Raw genomic sequence first — 19,312 nt, 5'->3', positions numbered from 1 at the left:
CATCAATCGCGAGTTTACTCCGAGATCACGCAAGGGGTTCTATCGGACAAAGATGAAGGAAAACGAGTTTGTTTCTCGCCCGATCCATTGGAATCCACTAAATCAACATTTAATCGTTAAATATTCAAGAATATCAATAAATTACATGACGACGGCATTCTAATAACAGCTTGACACTAACCTGGTAAAATTATTATTTACGTAACGCTACATTTCCTTCCAATGGATCAAACGACGTCATTGATAAACGCGTTTCAAAGAACAGCATCGAAAGCGTATTTATCCGTTCGACTGGATTTTTTGATTCAGATATACTTTTTGAGTTCTCGACGTTCGCCAGAATACAGGTCGAACGAGATCGACAAAGTTGATTTTGCAATTTCGTGGCGTTAAATCGAACACGGAAATCGAGCAAGCATTACACATTACACATTTCGCGGCTTTTGGTCGATGACGATACGACGATGGCTGGAACCGCGATCGTTGGAACGTTGCTTAATCATAATCACCTACAGTTTCCAAATGCGTATTGTAAATATTAAGAAAAACGCTTTTATTCGTCTGGCTTTTCCATTGTGCCGCGAACGAAGCAAAAAGAAACACTTTTACGGAACTAAGGGAAACGAATCTACATTTGAATAGCCGAATTTGGTCTCTCGAGAAAATGTCGTTTGGTCCATAGTCATAGTATACACAGTTCCTGTAACTCTTGCTCGTTAAACGTTATGCGATTCATCGTGATCGACATTGCAAAAACAAGAATCACGAACCAATTGTATAATTACGAGTCTGATGGTAACTACTACACGCGGAGGTGGCTCAAACACGTGGTCCAGCAAATAGTTCTTCACAATTTAATTGATTAACTCAGTAGTTGATCTTCCCGATAAAAGATAAGAACGAAATATCGCGGTAATCGGAAATTAGGATTTGGGAAAATGTAAGTCGATTTTTTGCATTCGAATTTGTTACTCGGACAAATGTAAAGAAGAAAGTTTTCGTAAAGAATGGAACTGAAACTCAAAGCTTGATACTTGGTGAATAAAATGAAGCTTAATTGGGCCGCGCGTCTGACACCCTGATAATTAATTCCTAGATCGCACATCTTTCACCGCTTATTACCGCATCTGTCGACACTCGATTAACATGAACGGACGAGAGGCAACTATCGGTTCCAAACAGATATACCCGCGATATTTAATAACAATTATGACCAATTTCGTTTATGATTCCCAAAGTATGATACCGGCAAAAATGACATTTTTGTAATTTGTCACGTTTCCTTCGCCTTGCTAAGGTTTCTTTATGTATATTTATATTTATATATATATATTTATATCACGGCGAAAGAAAAAGAACAATCGAAGGTAAGGATACTTTGTACAAAATACGATACAAGTAGCGATGTAACAACACTTTGCAATAGTTAAATATATGTATATGTATGTGTATATATATTTGTATGCATACATACCTTTACGTAGATATATCAATAATCAATACATATATACGTATACGTATGTACGCATATCTGTATATGCATATGTATATATTTATATCTCATTACCGTAATATACGTATGCTATGATCTCTCATATTATCCCCCTCCTCATTCCCCCAAATATATTCTTTTGTCGATCGAATTCACATACTCCATCCCCCTCGGAGCGATATTAATTAATTAATTTATTTATTTGTTTTATTTATATATTTATATATTTATATGTTTATGACGTAGTTCAGTTTGATCCATGAGTCGTCCTATTATAAATCTTCCGGTCGATTATTACATTAACACGTATTTCTTAATATCGTCTGACTTCTGTCTTGTAAAATGGTTTATTTATTTCGTAGTCGTGCTCGCGACCATGACAAGCAGCGACTGTCCAGTTTACAAATGTCCTTTACGAATGATCCGCTTGCATCGCGTTAATCTATTTGGCTATTGTTATAATAACGCGCTTACTTCCTTCCTTTCGTCTGTTTATGTTAATGGTTTAACGTAAAGTTTGGTTGTACACCTCAGGACAGGAAAATGAAACATCAGGCGAAGAAAGACGGAAAGAGCAAGGAAAACCAAATGACAGAGAATAAGAACAACAATCTTTCCTGTGCTTATGTCACGTAAGAGCTTCTTCTAACGCGAGATTTAGATAACAGCCTAAACTCCTGAACTACGAAATAAAGTAAATGGTTCTATCTTTCCCTTTGTTTTTAACAAATTTGTCAACTTCGTGCAATCTCATTTCAGTCCACTTACTGCCTTTTATCATATATATGTATACATAAAATATTATTGATCTAATTAATACTTAATATAATAAGAAGAATTAATTCATTGGAATAATTGATGAATGATTCTTTTTTAATAATGATCTGATTATGTACTGTCATTCGATTGCTTCTATCCCTGTAGTTTGTTCGGAAGTGCTCCGTTGTGGTAAAAAATTTCAGCATTCCAATTAACGCTAAAACCGGCTACGTGACATCTAGACAAACGATACTATCGTATACAAGGAGGAAGTAGTAGTAAGGAAAAAACATAACGAGGAGAAGATGAAGGATCAGAAGAAAAAGAGGAATAAAATAGAAAAAATCGAACCAAGATTGTTCGTTATTTTCAGAACTCTGCGCTTCTGTTCCAAAGAACAAGAGTCGCGTTAATCATGCGATTTCAGATTGATTACACTCTCGGACGATGTGCGCGAGATATATTAGAAAAACGCAAGCGAACATTCCTCTTTTCTTCTCATCTTGTTAATATAGGAAGTTGAATCAACGAGAAAGATACATTATAAATAATTCGATCTTCTCGTGGGCGATCAGAGCTTTTCGATCGAACGATCCAGCAATGGTTGCGAAAAATAATAACAGTCGTTATAGTAGCAGCAACAGCAGCAGCAGCAATGGCAGCACACATTTACATTTGTATTCGTTCAGGGATATTCGCGAAGACCTGAGCGGACGAGACGCGTTCGTACGTTCCTGCCTGCGCGTCTCGCTTACTCTCCGCGAACGTTTCTCCGTGTAATACTGATTTACAAACAGACCTCCCGACCCCGACCCCGACCCCGATCCCTCGAGCTTTCACCCACCCGATGGATAACATGATGGGACAGAAATGGAGAAGAAGCGGAGCTGGCGACACGAGCAGGGTAATAACTCACTTGCCTAGTCCGAACTTCATGAAAATCAGTTCTTTCCCTTTCGACAGGATATCGCCGCCAGCGCTCGCACCGGCCATCTCCGTGAATTTTTGCATCAGATTCGGCCCTGTACTCTGCTGCTGTTGCTGCTGTTGTTGCTGTTGTTGGCCTTGAGTAGTATTCGGTTGCGCCTTCGCTTGAGGCGTCGGTAACACCGTTGGTATTCCTCTCATCGGCTTACTCGTGCCCTGATTGCCTTGCATAGAGGAACCTTGGTTCTGTTGCGAATACGGCTGATTCGGTTGTTGCTGTTGCTGCTGCTGAGGCTGTTGCTGCTGGAATTGTTGGCCTTGGGGACCGAATCCTGCACCCTGTTGTTGATAACCTTGATTCTGTGGTTGATAGTTTTGGTTCTGTGGATTCTGCTGTTGCTGCTGGTACGGTTGATTCTGTTGCTGATAATCTTGCTGACCAAGGCCCTGCATACCTCCTGGCACATTACTACCACGATTGATCGCGCCTCCCCTCCCCTTCCCCTAGAAATTGAAGCGACATAAATTAATTAAATAAACTACAAAGATGCTCGCTTGTATCTTCGTTCTCTATAGACTTGTTCGTATAGGTTTTCAAACAATCTGCAGCAGCAAGTTTAATTTCGTTTCGTTTAATTGTAGTATTCGTTTCGAGTGCTTGGTACCCTGAAAAGTTCAGAAACATATTTTTATTCTACAGAAATAGATTCCTTTATGATGCCGCTGAACTTCGATCTAATCGAACATTAATTATTTATCGTTTCGTTGCACATTACAATGATGTCTCGCTTTTTCCCTACTATATCGCAGCTACCTTACGATGTTCTATGGGAAGTAATGCATTTGTACTAATATGCTGATTTATCGTTACCTAGATGAGGGGGCGATAATGTGAAAAGGTATTTTAACGTGTGCTTATTAGGACGTAATATTCGAAACAAAATTAAGTGGTTCGTTTCGCTTTATAAACTAACTAATTTATAATGTCGTTATTTTCGATCAGTGTGACGATATGTTGACCTGTGTGGCGCTCAAACTTTACGCAACTGTTAGAAAATGGAAAAATATACTAAATGGAATCGTACAGAACAGGAGCTGAGATGAAAAATGACAAACGTAGAAAAAGGAAGAGAGGAATAGCTGAACACCAGGAAAATATAGTGTTTTCAGTTACTAAAAAAGCATGATTACTGCGTATTCGTGCAACTTACGTATCGGCTATTATACATGCTTAATGCTTAGACGGCTATTAATTAGAAGCATTTAATGACAAGCTGTACATACCACGGTTCTTTTACCGCAAGTATTGTTAATAAAGTGTATTAGAAATTTCCTTTGTTAATATTTATTCGAAAGTGTTAGTAGTAAAATTGAAATATCGTACTTCTTAGATACAAGTCTATCAAATGCAATTCCATGCCAAATAGATGTTAGATACGAATAGCTCGTGTCTTTGAATGCTGCTTTCTTAATGAAAATTTTACAATTTTTCCTCTCGTATAATTGTAAAATTTCTCAATCTATTACTGTTAGAAGCAATTGCTATTTCAACACTGTACGAAATCGATCAGCGTATGATAATAATTGCAAGAAGTAATTTCCATCAACGTCTTGTATAAATACACTAGGTAAATTTTACGTGGCCTTCTAACAATATATCATATCACAAATATCGAATATTCGTGTCAAAAAATATTCAATATCAGTTAATACTGTTAATTCATCGATCGTTTAGAACTTCCAAAAACATACCTGAGTCACTTGAAAATATTTTTCAATCCTTAAATTGTCAAAGCCATCGGACTCGATTATCATTCTTTGGGTATCCTTCCATAAATGAAAAAGGAACGATAACAAAAAAAAACTTAGAGAAGTATCTAACTAGAAACTAAAGCGTGACGGTGAATTCGGAGAAACTAACGAAAGAAATATAGTTGAACAATTGTACAAGTTTTGCAGCGAGAAGGTAGAAAGCACGCAGAGAAGCAAAAGTGAAAACTTCTGGATAGAGCAGTGGACTCACCTGCTGTTGAAGGTGGGGTGGTACGGGGCCTTGCTGATGGGCACCCATAGGTGTGGGCCCATGTTGATTGGACGTGGTTACAGTCGTGTAGCTGTGGTGATTCGCTTGTTGGTACGCTAGATGCGGTGGATTGTTTTGTTGATGTTGGAGTTGATGTTGTTGGTTGTTCATTAGTGATGGTGGTTGTTGTTGTTGTTGTTGTTGTCTAGAGTCTAAGTGACAGACAGGGACAGACACAGGCACAATGCAGGCATCTAGCAACAGAGAAGAGAACAAGACCGTGTTGTCATTCATGGCGCATTTATCCTTTCTAGATGGACATTTAGACGCGCTGTCGAGTATGCCAAGTAATAATTTCTTCGTTCTAATGAAATTGTACTTTTTTCCCTTCTATGTTCCTATTTCTTGTTTCTACTCATTTAATATCAGACCTTTTTACATTTTTTACCTCAACTTTCGGTATCTCTTTACTTTTTTAAATGTTTTACTTTCAACATCTTAAAAAGTAAAGTTCTAGATTACTCGGCAAAACCTGGACTTGCGCATATAGTTAAATTTTTTTCGCGACTTTATTCTTTATGCTTCAAGACACGAAATCTGATAGAGAACATCGTATTAATAACTCGAAATGAGTCATCAGAAAGAGTAAATTGCTTCAATGTCTAAATGGCCAGCATGACAACACGACACGAACGACAATCATGTGACACGACGACCATCGACCAGTTCAGGCACACAGAAACATAGTATGTCATTATATAGAATACACGCAATATAGTTATATACATATATATACATATATACATATATATTTTCTTACACACATGCATATGTATATATATGTATATGTATATGTATACAGTGTAAATATAACACGTATATATATATGTTATATAGAGGAAAAAGATAGGCACGTAAAAAAGTAACAGAGCCGAAAAGTGCTCGAAAGAAAAAGTACGAATATAATACATACGTAGATACAAATACATATTTATGCATTTGTATCTAATAGAAAACACTGAAAGCAGCTTAGTGTTTTATTGTATATATATATATTCATATATATACAATATATTAGATAGATAAGATAGATAGCTAAATAGATAGATAGGTAGAGATATAGAAAATCGTTTTGCATATGGCAATACACGTGTTCCTAAAAAAATTTGCAAATACAAAATAGCTTTCACACATTGCGCGGGCACATTAATCTCGTTATCGGACGTTCATATTGTGATAATTTCGAACGAATTCCTAGAAACTTGCTATCAGAATGCTATTTTAAAATAATCTCCTGAGAAGAAACGCACCGGGTGACTTACTCGAATGCCTTATCGAAATAGTTGACACGTTGCTTTACCCTCTATTGCAATCTCTCGGTAATTTTGCAAGATAGGTACGCCCCTAAAAATGTAAGCTCTGCATCGATTAACGACGATCGGGCCTTGCTAGATGGCTCAATTATAAACTTGTGTAACCCTTCTGCCTGTCGTCTGGCACATCTAGTTTCGTGTCTTGTGTTGCTTGCTGTTTGTATTTTTTATTTATTTATTTTTTATTTTTTTATTCACACTGACGTCCAGTTGTTTTCCAGCTTTCTCTTTTTCTTTCTTCTTTTCTTCCATTTTAAAAGCAACTATTATCGTACGCATCATCGTTTGGCAATTCAAGCAGATTAACTCATGTCGGTCGAATACATGGCGCCAGTGTGAATTTATTTTCAACCCCTCGAGCCAGTGTTTTTTATCTTCGTAGAAATCATTCTCAGTCTCGATCTTGATTATCACTGCGTTCGGTTTTCTGCTGCTTGCTTACTCTGTCATTTCAAATTTAGCTTTATTTCGCTTCGCAAAGTTGAAGAATAATGGTAAAAGTTCCAGCTACTTTGTGTACTTGGCTTGAGGAGCTATTTGTACCATAATTCGCGGCATCGTAGTGAATAAAAGATCGAATGGCAATTAATTTCAAGTTTTTACCTTTGCCTCGTCGATGACCAGTAGGAGGAGGTTCTCGAGGCGGAGGAGGCGGTCCTCTTACTCCGGGTCCTTGACTTTGACCAGGAGGTCTTCTGTTTCCTGGAGGAAGTTGTCCTTGTGACGGCTGATCAGGCGCTTCAGTGAGGAAATTGCTCGGTACTAGGCCACGCACACCATTTAATTCACCCATATAAAATCCATCATCGTCCAAATCACCATAGACATAAATTTCATTCCCAGTTTGAAATGCCAGTTCCACTTGCTATGGAATCGAAATATGTTAAAGTGTGTAAGTATAAATTTAGCTTATATACGTTCCTATATAAAAGGATAGAAATTTTGCTTGTTAGAGAACTTACGGAATCAACATTGGGAGATAATTCGTGAGGGTCATAATCGTATAGTGCTATCATTTTCTTTACAGGCATGCTAGCGTAGATATCTCCCCATCTTCCTCTCCTTCCTGACTGTCCCTGTCCTGGCTGGTTCGGATCTTTAATTTCTTCAACCATGTTGTAAGGAACGTATCCTCGTCTACCATGACATTCTCCCCAATAAAATCCATCCGCGTCTTTTTCACCGTAAACCTACCAAATTAATTTACAAGTTAACATTTCATGAATTACGTGACAGACAATCAAAAAATCTATTGATAAAGACCTTAATCGTATCGCCTTCAGAGAATGGCAATTCTTCTTCGCATGCGTCTGGATTGGGTGACATTCTTTTCGGGTCATAATCGAATAGAGCAACAAACCAGCGTGTTCTCTTGTTCATTTGTTGTGCACTGCTCGATGGATGACTGGCACCACCTTGAGCTTGCATCCCCCTTCCACGGTAACTAGAAGTCCTACCTCTCTGACTTCCTATGAGAGTAAAAAATGCAAAATAGAGTTAACATGTAACACATTGTTAGTAGATCAATACGTTTAAGCGTAACTGTATTCGAACCTTGTGTCGAGTGTTCATAGTAAGGATCTTGAGGTCTACCAGCAGGACCACCCATTCTTCCGGGTCGATGTGTCCCAGGAAGTCCTTGCTGTCCCATTTGTGATCCGTATCGATGTTGGCTGCCATGATGCAGTGGCATTCCTCTACCTCTGCGTGACGGATCATCTTCCTCGCTGTAATTCGCTTCGCTTGCCGAATCTTTGGTGATTTCTGGAACTCCTAACCGACAGTAGGGAATACGTGCAAAATTTCAAAAATTTCAATCGATCATTTTGAATAAATAGTATTTCGTTGCGATATCTAAAATATTTTGAAAAAAATTACTAAGGACATGGAAACTAGTTTGATTTATCTAAGGATTCTTACCCATCTGGGACATGCTCTGTCCAGGATAAATTTCTTTATCGGATAAATTTTCGTCAGTCTCGATGATAACTTGGCCGTGAGAGTCAACCCTAGTATTGCCGTGTCGCCTTATGTGAGATGGTACAGGAGTCGATGGATATCTCTGACCTACAACTCCCATACGATGTCTATTCGGGTCGTCCACTTGCCCAGTACCGGAAGGCTGAGGTTGTCCTTGGTCTTGCATGTGCGTAGATCCATGTTGCAAATGAGTCGCGGTCCCGCCACGAAGAACGCTACAAGGAATGGCAGTAGCACAGCTATCGCCCGATTGACTTTCCCTGCTTTTTGTCCTAACTGTGATGTGCTTTGGGTTCAAACCCATAAGCTTATGTATGTCCACCAGAGCGTGGTCACCAGTGGGGCTGTCTACGTCGGTGACCTTTTTTCCATCGGCATACACCGCGTAACCGGTGACGGCCGAACCGTTTAGGGCAACAGGCTGCCAGGTCACTAGCAAAGTGCCGTCCTGCGGTCCAGCCTCCACCTATCGTAAATACCATACGATTATTCATTAGATATCATAACAATTATGACAACGGAATACATTGGAACAATTATTAACCTGGATATCGACCGGAGGATCAGGTAATCCTTTGGGCAACGTTTTGAAATGGACGTGACATGCTAAATTATTTGCCGCTTGAGTGTTTTGGTCCTCGAAGTGTGTCGCTCTCAGGTTTTTCGCTTTAACAGTCACCCTATAGATTGTCGAGGGTGCTAAACCAGTAATTGTGTGTCTGTAAACACCAGGCTTCACCGTCCTAACTTCGACGTTATTCACGCAAACCACGTGTTGATGATTACTATTGCTCGGCATCCACGATATGACAGCACTGGTGGCGGTTACATTCGACGCCTTGACAGCAGTTGGACCCAAGGCTACATCCTTACCGATCACCATTGTGCAAGCGGCATCGCGAGACGTTCTTCGTGAATGCGTCACTGATCGCACGCTTATCCTGTGTGGCTAAATTAACAATCAAATGAAGTCGAATAACTTGACAAGCTCCTACGTTTATTTATATACATCGTTGTGCAAAAAATTTCACGAAACCTCGTGAAATTCAACAGTACCAATTAACAAGAGATACTTTGTACTCTATTATAAAAGTGGTTGATCTTTGGTTTCTGTAGAATTTAATAATATTGAAATTTTGCAAAGTGCACACTATTTTACTGGAGAAAAATTTATCCTTACGAACCCTGGTGGAATCAACTCCCTCAACCAATGCTCTGGTCCTCTCAGTTGCTTTCACAGTAACCTTCAACACTCCATCCACGTAGACGTGATAGGACTCCAACTGATGAGTATTTTCTGGTGCCGTCCAACCAATTAAGACGCTCTTGTTCAATTGGCGCTCGAGTGTAAGGTGCTGCGGCGCCGGAACTAGGTCCGAAAACAGGTAGACTTCTTCAGGAAAAAAAGACAAGACAAGCCTAGCTGTAGCTAAAAATCTTTCACTATCTAATTCTCTAAGCCAACCTAAGACCATCCAATACTCAACACAGTACAAGATTCCGTTTATGTTGATCACCAATCATTTACCTCTGCTCTCAAACAGAAGAAACCATTCTTTAACTGCTACAACAATTAAATAACATGCATTTATTCTACTTTCAAAGAAAACCGTTAAATAACAAAAATTAGTTAAATATGGAGAAAATTGGTATTCTACACATACGCAATTAAGCTTTCCTCATTTTGAGGAACAAGCGTAATTAAAAGATATGTATTGTTGTGAATATACATATACCTTGTTGAATCAAAGAGAGTGTTAGTGTTATGAGAAGAAACATACTACGTATTTCAAAGAGCTGTCTGATGAAGGTATGTTGGAACAAGAAAGCGCAATACTATAACGTCATCATAAGTTTGACATTGATCAACATATTAATTTTCAAATTAAAAGTCGCTAACTATACATTTGAAATAATTTTCTAATGAAATATTCACGCAAGCATAAGGATTTTTCAACTTCTCTAATATTTAATACTTTGAATTCGTTAAGAAACATCAGTCTAACATCTATCACTTAAATTCAATTACAACACAACTATGCACACCAATATTCCTCAAAGAGGATCACATATCCATAATTTTCACGCTATTTCTAGTTGCAGTTACACATGTACACCTAGTTCATCACGATCTACATGCTTTATAATGAAAGATCCAATAGATAATACGAAAACGTACTAACCTGGTGGCTCTTGTTCGTCTTCTTCTGCTATATTATCAAGCTCCGCGTAAGCAGATAGTTCAGCTTGTCGATTTCGATTTCCTTCTTCTAAAGCCGCTAACTCCAGATCAATATCCTGGAGATAACACTAAAAAACAAACAAAAATCTCAATTAGCAATGCCTCGTAAAGGAAATATACGTAACATTTGTCGTAATAATCTTACATTGCTCACTTGGGGAATATTAGTCGAAGCAGAATCATCAACGTCTCTGAGGCCAAGAACGGCTTGATGAAATTCTAATAGGTCATCGCCGATTAATTTTTGGACGAAATTAGCTGGAACGAGACCACGTCTACCGTCAAGAGTTTCTGCATCGAGAAAACCATCTTCGTCCGGTTGTCCCCAAACAAGAAGATAATCGCCTCCTTGAACAGGCAACTCCGCTTCTGGATTTTCGTTTGGCGAGTGCTGAAACGGCTCGTATGTAAAACGAGCAATATAGACGTAACATCTGCCTTTGCCGGGTATATCCAGCATGTCCACTTGACCCTCTGTTACAATATTGTCATTGGTCAGTCGATCCAAGGGATTGGGAAGTATACTACTGGGTATCTTTGGCATCTGCCTTGAACCAAGGAAATGATGACCCGTCGTAGCAGGTGCTGTCGGCGAACTGGCGCGTAAACTTTGCTGAATCTGCTGGATGATAGCTTGCTGTTGAAGTTGATTGACTTGAGACTGAGCAGATAGTTGCTGCATTGCTTGAAGAGGATCGCTTATCGCTTGTAATAAGCCTGTCGATGTGGTTCCTACAAAAAAGGGAAAGAAATAATTTTATATAATGAAAGGAGACATTTTTTTAATGGAAAATCTTTGAGACCCTGATTTATACCTGAGCTTACGCCTGACGTGCCAAAAGCATTGGTCCCGACGGTGGAATAGGTCGATCCACTAGTGACGAAACTGCTCGGTACGCTCGAAAAGGAAAGGGCGGTTTGAGGTACACTGGTAAGTGCACCCAAAGTAGAGTGAAAGGAGGATGTCGAATAGGGTGGCAACGAGGATAACGTAGTTTGTGGGATACTTGTCTGCGGAACGGAAAAGTTGTGATGCGGTAGTTGAGTACTAAAGCTACTCGCCCCTGTACTATAGGTTCCGTTTGGATGCGACGTAATGGACAAACTTGGATATGTCGTTGCCTACGCATACAGATTAATGTTAATTCATAAATTAAAATTTGCGATTATATTTAAAACATAATTTTAAATACCATAGAATGGGATGAATTCATTCGTACCTGCTGACTTCCATTCAATTGAAAACTTTGGGCGGTCTGTGTGGGCTGGGAATAATGAGGTAATATGCTTTGGCTCGATGACGTCAGGTACGTTGTAGAGGCCGAATGTTGTGGCTGTTGCTGTTGTTGCTGCTGGAGCGGCTGCTGATAGGTTTGCGTATGCGGATAACTCTCCTGATACTGATTACTCGTATAATGGGTGTGCGTTTGTTGCTTCTGCTGTGCCTGCAGAACACTTTGAGAATGAGAGCTCTGTAACTCGGTATGTGTCTGTTGCGGTTGTTGATACTGTTGCATCTTTTGTTGAAAAACAGGTTGCGATTGACTAGTGGAGAGCGACGGTGCTGGTGGAATTGCTTCGCTGTAGTGATACGGCGGCCCATTCGGAGTCAGTGGTGGACAGCCTGGCATCATTGGCGTTAAGGGCATAGGCGAACCTGCATACTGTTCCAAATTCTCGATCGATGCGTTTTCATTTTATAAGAAACAAAGACAAAGAAATCAAGCAAGAAAGAGAGAGATAAAGAGAAATAGCTTCACAGCGAAATAAAAACGAATGATTATTTACATACGTGACTCATCTGTGTTGGCATTCCTAGGTTCAAAGCATGTGGAGGTGGATGCTGATGTTGACAGAGATTAGGAAGGTTTTCCGAGCTAGATCGCAAAATACCCTGTGTAACTGAGGGTTGTTGCGTAGTAACGGATCCTCGAGTATGATCCAAATCGTGTATCATTCTACTAGCACTATGTTGATAAAAATTAGATAAGATTAATCAATAACCAAGTGACATTACGAAAAAGCGATGGAAAGGTATCGATCGTTTAGAAGTGAAATATAAAGCGTGTTTCAAGACAGGAAGGTTAGTAAAGTATAATATCAAGAAACACACCTATTATCTTGTTCTATCTTTGCTATTATTCTGTCAATTTCAGAACCAGTCGGAGGCCAAGTAGTCGGGACCGTCGAGTGACCCACCATAGGTCCTCTGCTTCGTGCACGTCTCAGGCTTGTTAATTCCAAGGACAATTCTTCGTGCCTGACCATCTGTAACTCCGTCTTCTTTTCAAGTTCCCTTATCTTTGATTGCAATGCTTCAACCGATTCCGGGCCTTGATATCGTCCTGCTATCTTTTCGTGTAGCTGATTCTGTGCTTCTGCATGTTGGCGCTCCAAATCCGCTTTTCGAGCTTCCGTTTCACGCATTTGCTAGAAACACCATATCGGTATGATTAAGAATAATTAACTTCCTCGAAACAGATTCTTTTCTTTAGCACTAAATGAAACTCAAAACAACAAGACAAATATAGAATTCTTAATGTGAACGAGTTCGTAAGCTAAATGGCAAATGATAGATGTCCACCAGCGGTTAGAGAATACATTGATGTCCGTTTGTGCCACTTTGTCACAACAGAGATTAGTTTTGAAAAATCTGAAAAATCTGAAAAATCTGACCGTCAAGTTACGCTTAATATTTATGGTTGAAGGTAGATAATCACCTTTAATAACCTGGAGGGACGCTTGATTGAAAGACACGATGCACAACGAGAATCATCTGCGCGATATTAATAACGAAAAGAGCCTTTGTATTCTGAATGCCTGGAAGGCAGGTACAATCGAACTTACTCGACGCAAACTTGTTTGTTCGTTCTAGCGAGGACTATCTAATGTTAAAAAACGATCGAACCGAAGAAGAAAGAAGGAGAGTGGCGAGAATTGTTAAAACCCTATTGCGGGTTACCTTTTAATTAAAACGGATCTTTTTCGTTCAAAATTTGCTTAGGACATCAGTATTTATCGGCTGACGAACACCTCGTTGATAAGCTTCTGTCGACCCTCGAAACCGATCGTAATCACGTGATACTTATTACAGCATATGATTATTACGTGCCCACTATTCTTATACGTAATACTTGATTGTGTTTCGATCTTCATACTAGACGAAACGTTCTTTTTTTCATAAACAGATTATCGATAAATTTCAAGACAACGTAATTTAGTTCGAGTTAGGATTAAATCGATGGTATCTCTGTGGTTATGGCTAAGCGTTGCGAACGAAAGAAAATTCATAAAAGTTGAGGAAAATCAAAAGCGATATATGAAGAGCGCCTCGAAGAAAAGTAGGGAGGAATAAAAATTAAAAAATTTGTAAGTTGACGACATTTACCTCGAGGATGGATTCAAGAACTGCGTCCTGCATGATGGTGGTTTTCGTGGAGGTGGTAATCCCGACAGCAGATCCGGTATCCTGCAGCTGCGGAGCCTGAGGTGCCGTGGAAGCGCCACCTCCAACACCACAGCACTGCAACATCCCTGAAGTCTGAAACCCTCGCCCGTCTTTATCACGGCCAGTCCCTATCGATCTACCGTGTATCTAGGAGCTATCTTAATTAATTGGCGGCTTTTGCGGGGCCTGCCAGGCTGCACACGACGATCCCACGATTAGGCGTACAATTCTCTGGATGCGAAAAGGAATTCTTTTTTCATCGTGTTCCCACGATACCCTTAGACCCCGAGTGTAAATCGACTGAAAATAGTCGGTTACTCTCCTCGCACGTATAATCATGAAAAAAGATACTTTTCGCATTCAACCCTCTGTATATAGCGACAACAATGATCACATCGTATTCTACTATTTTTCTTTCCTTCTACCATTATTCTACGGTAATTTCTCTTTTTCGTTAAGGATCCGATTAATCAGCAATATATTACGAGCTGATATATAGAGGATTAAACGGAAATCAACATGCCACATACGCCGCGCTCGGTACACGAATAACGATAACGTCGCAACGATTTCCGTGATAATGACACGTGGAAGGTGCGCGTGAAACCCAATTGTCGCCTCATTCGTACAGCTTTAAAAACGATCGACGCGTGTAAACTGCAGTTGCGCGAGCTCAATTACAAATTACTGATAGCACTGCCTCTAAATGGGAGAAATTCAATCAACGGGATTACTGGCAACAGGTTCTTCGGAATGTTTCGATCGAAATATACCCGATATGATCAAAAGTTGCCCTTTGTTTCGTTTATTTTACGCTCGAGCCGAATAACGCGGAAAACACCGTTGATATTTATATCAAATTTATCGATACGTTGATTATTATACTCGCGCGATAGCCTGTCGCATGTCGCGTTTACGTGAACGTGAAATTTTTCAAGAAAAACATTTCTTCGAGGTAGAAATCGCGTGAATCAAATCTCATCAGCCGACGAGTTATTTTCGACATGAAAGCACTCGAGAGAAAAAAAACTATACTCGTGCATGCCTATGCAATTATCGTATTCCCAGTTGTAACGGAACTTGATTCTTTGAACACGGCTATTAATGAATTTTGTCACGCTCGGATATTTGCCTTTTGTTATTTTTGTTTTTTATAATTCTACGATTGACCGCACAATGTGTTCATCTTTTTCGCTTGAAATTACTGAAATATCCAACGATCAACAATTTGTTGCATTCGAAACTACTACGTTTAAGTAATCTAATAGGTTTCTTTCTTACATCATTGTCGGGAAATATGTATGTTGGACGGAGCTTAAATTTTGCTGACAGGATAACTGAGTATTATCGTTAACTAAAAGGAAAACCACTAATAGTACGATGAATAATTTCAAATAGCTCGTTAAAATGGAAAATAAAACGTGAAAAGACCAGACGTTCTGTCGTAAATTAAAGGAGAATTAAAATCATTTATCGTTACAGTTGAACAAAAACGGAATAACGAACACAGTGTGCGACGATCGCTCTAATCTCTTTTCGTATCATTTACACCTTGCAATATGTTCAATTTTAACCAAAGCGTATGCGATTTGCGTTATCTTTTAAATCAATAACCGAATAAAATCAACCGTATATCCGTCTTTCGTTGTGCAACCAAGAACATGTGCCGTTAAAGACAGAAGTGTCTAAACGTGGTTCTATTCCTCGAGCTACAAAATAATCTCATTAATTTTTAAAACAGTTTATCCTCGACAATAAAAACTAACTTTTACTTGGATAATTATTTGATCTCAATGCGACGAGAACAGTTCAATTTCACCGGTTCTTTCTTTTCATAATTTCGTTAATTCTTTTCACGCTCGAACGATCCAATCACGGTCAGACAGGACACTTTAATCCAGCAAAGAATTTTCGGCGCAAGTAGTAAGACGTGCGATATAGCGGCCGACATCTAGTTACAACGAATTCAAGAACGTCCCTGCTGCTTTATTTTACGATTTTTGTCATATAACACTACGCGATACGTGTATCACAGCGATTTAATTAAATATACTTAAAAAATACGAAGGACCAGTAGAATATCAAAAATATCTAAGCACTATAAGCGAACGAACGTTATTTTATGAAAACGCTTGATCCAAGAAGAAATATGTTTCAGCTTGCTCATGATACGCAAGTCCAATAGAAACGATAAGGGTAAAGCGCAGAAGTTACGCAAAAAAAAGTAAGAAAACTAAATTTATCGAATAAGAGAAGTGGAATATATAAAATGTAACGCGTTAGGGAATGAATATGAAAGCTACCTTAGATCAACCTGAGGACGTGTAGAAAAAGAAGCAGTTGAAATATGCGAAGACCAAAAGAAACAGGGTAGAAAGAAACGGATGGACACCGATACACATAATACGGTAACACATCGAAAGAGCGAACCAATGGCTTGTTCTTTCAAAGGAAAGACACTTGTTTTAAGCTTCTTGAGACACGATAAAAAATTCAGAAAGGAAACAAATGAAAGTGACCTCTCGACATTTGGTTGATGGAAAAGGAAAGGTTGAGGGTGGTAGTTAAATACAGGAAAGAAGGAAGGAGAGATTCAGAATGAGTTTCTGTCTATGAGCACGGGTCGAGTGGCACGGCACTGCTTATTGATCTCACTACCAATGGTACGTAGTATACATATACACCCGGTGCGCACGGGACACCACTGCACGACGATACGTAAAGCATCCACTATCACTATGAACTGCCTACTGCTATCACCACGAGTAGCAGCGACGTCGACACAACTAGCGGAGCCCTTCGATACGTTTCTTCGCGATACCAATCATACAGATGAAAAATCGTGCCACCATCGCCGTCTCCATTTCCTCACTGACACTGTTCTTACGTTACTTCCCTCACTAGGTCGTTTTGCCCGTTTCTTTACTCTGATTTTGTTACGATATTCTTTTTCTGAATGTTGCAACGATACCGTGAAAAAATGTTCTACCTTGCGTTCTCGGGTAATTCGTGTAAGATTCGAGCGTGAAATCTTTCTTTCAGTCACATTTATAAGACCTCGAAGAAACGTTCCGCTTTGACACTTTTATAGTTGCACACGAGCACTTATGTACCACGGTAACAAATTTCTCTCCGTTTCTTCCAATCAGAAATATATACTCTTTCATTCTACCCTCTCTCTCTTTTTCTCTCTCTCTCTCTCTCTTTCTCTCTCTCTCTCTCCCTCTCTCTCTCTCTCTCATACACACACACACTCTCCCTTACTCTCCTTCTCTCCTTATTTTTCAATCAAAGCTAACGAACTTCTCTTTCCTTTCTTTTTTCTTTCTATTCAAGAATTCAATCTTACACAATCTATCGTATTGGTTTGTTCACGATGTTGGTTTCGTTTCTTTCACGGGATGCACGACACTTACGATGACCGAGTCGAAGGGATTGTGGCAGGCCAGGGCTGCTGCTGCTGATGAGCGAACTTCACGGGACTCACGAGCTTTTTCACTCGGCTATCATCCCGTACAAGCCCCAAGATCTGCTCGGCCGTGGAAGGCAGGCGGCAGGGCTGCTGGAAATCGGGGGAGGAGGTATATTCGCTCGTCCACCGGAGGAAAGGGGAAACAAGTGGGGGTAGACACGGTTCTGGCGGGAGTACAGTTACTTAGAGGGGATAGAGGACCGGGAAAAAGAGAGAAAGAGCGAGAGAGGTGGTAGCGAGGGGTGCTGTCGCTGGAAAAGCAGCCAGGGGTAGGAACTCCCGTCACCACCAGATATGGGTCACTTTACGATCGATACCGATATAGAACCCCTTCGCAGCTAGGGATCACGAGCGATCGCTTACGTCATTCCTACCCCAATATAGCACTCTAACCTACTGTTCCTTTCATCATCTTTCATCATCTTTCTCAATCTTCTAGAAAGCAGTTTCCTTCGAAGACATTGATATAACATAGCATCGATGGTCGGCCAAAGATCATCAAACAGAATGCAATTTAGGAAAATGTAATCTTAATCGAGAGAAATCAAACATGGCCGTAAAGTCGTCATACGACTCAACTCGGAAACGTGTGATACACCCTGGAAGTCTAGTGACTTTACAGAATGGTTTGTCTCGTAGCTACATGAGGGTGTAGCTTTCACAAAAGACCAATCAATACGCGCGAGACAATCCACCGATCTTTCCCTCTCCTTTTACTCCAACTATCCTTCTTTATCTTTCTTCTTCTCTACGTTTTACATCCCTTCCTTTCCTTGTCGCCCCTTCCCCTTTTGACTTTCCCCTCCACTATTTTACTCTCTCTCTCTCTTTCCATCCATTTACCCGGTGTGCTTACATCCATCTACACTCCGCCTTTCTGAATCTATGTTCTCTCTTCATTCGTCATTCTATGTTACTTGCCTTTCATTTCGTTTTATTTTTCAGTGGCATAAGCATCATCTAATACGAATGAAACCAGACGAAGAAACTAGACTATTCGTAACATCAGAGAATTGCTAAGATTCATGAGAATTTTGCAAGCCAATAATTACTGAGATTCGTTGCCTTCTATTTCTTTCCATTCTTGAAATCCAATACGATACTCCCAACAGTTATAGGACCGTGAAAGAATTCTTCCTGAAAGCCATTGTATGTATATAAGTTACATAGTAATCGTTTTAAGCTTATTAAATTCACATTATACATTTTATAGAACATTATTAATCATATTATTATACGTTCGCAATCTATAGCAATCACACGTAAAATTATGTAATAAATAACTATATGCAAACTACAAGTGAAAGAAGCTATATTAGTATTTATATTTAAATATCGAATAGCTATCTTACTACATCAAGAAGTTGCAATTTGACTTACGTAGTTAATGTTCAATAGAAAAAAGTGTAGGGGCAAGAACCGCGTGATAGGCACGGCCCTGACAAAAGCGCAGGCGTCCGTGCGATTGAGTGACGTCACGAGTCTAAGGCACGGGGCGTTATACGCTTATCAATGAACGTACGACGCCTACGGCGGATACCTGTTTTCTAGTGACTAACACCCTCCCTTACCCGCTCTTCCTTCTGCACCCCATAC

At 39.7% G+C, this 19,312-nt stretch overlaps 1 protein-coding gene across 7 annotated transcripts; it reads right to left on the bottom strand.

Annotated features, from left to right (window-relative positions):
- Positions 1-3,163: 3,163 nt before the first annotated feature.
- LOC117236861 (RIMS-binding protein 2) lies at positions 3,164-17,799 on the bottom strand. 7 transcript variants are annotated; one of them, XM_033500220.1, is made up of 17 exons: positions 17,661-17,799; positions 14,185-14,319; positions 12,910-13,226; positions 12,589-12,763; positions 12,017-12,460; positions 11,612-11,918; positions 10,942-11,528; positions 10,738-10,864; positions 9,739-9,947; positions 9,099-9,503; positions 8,495-9,020; positions 8,129-8,347; positions 7,838-8,043; positions 7,537-7,764; positions 7,178-7,439; positions 5,202-5,455; positions 3,164-3,682 (listed from the first exon to the last, which is right to left on the bottom strand). In XM_033500220.1, exons 2-17 carry the CDS (start codon positions 14,215-14,217, stop codon positions 3,164-3,166), a joined length of 4,818 nt encoding a protein of 1,605 aa, XP_033356111.1. In that variant the 5' UTR covers positions 14,218-14,319; positions 17,661-17,799. The 7 variants fall into 7 exon arrangements, with proteins under 7 accessions (XP_033356111.1, XP_033356107.1, XP_033356110.1 ...); XM_033500216.1 differs by having other exon boundaries at positions 14,185-14,475; positions 17,661-17,794; XM_033500219.1 differs by having other exon boundaries at positions 9,739-9,923; positions 14,185-14,475; positions 17,661-17,794.
- Positions 17,800-19,312: the final 1,513 nt, after the last annotated feature.

The sequence above is a fragment of the Bombus vosnesenskii genome, unplaced genomic scaffold (genome assembly GCF_011952255.1).
Source record: "Bombus vosnesenskii isolate JDL3184/JDL3185 unplaced genomic scaffold, Bvos_JDL3184-5_v1.1 scf7180000013352, whole genome shotgun sequence".
NCBI lineage: Eukaryota > Metazoa > Arthropoda > Insecta > Hymenoptera > Apidae > Bombus > Bombus vosnesenskii.
Note: the sequence above shows the minus strand (reverse complement) of the source record. Positions and strands in the feature narration are given on the sequence as shown.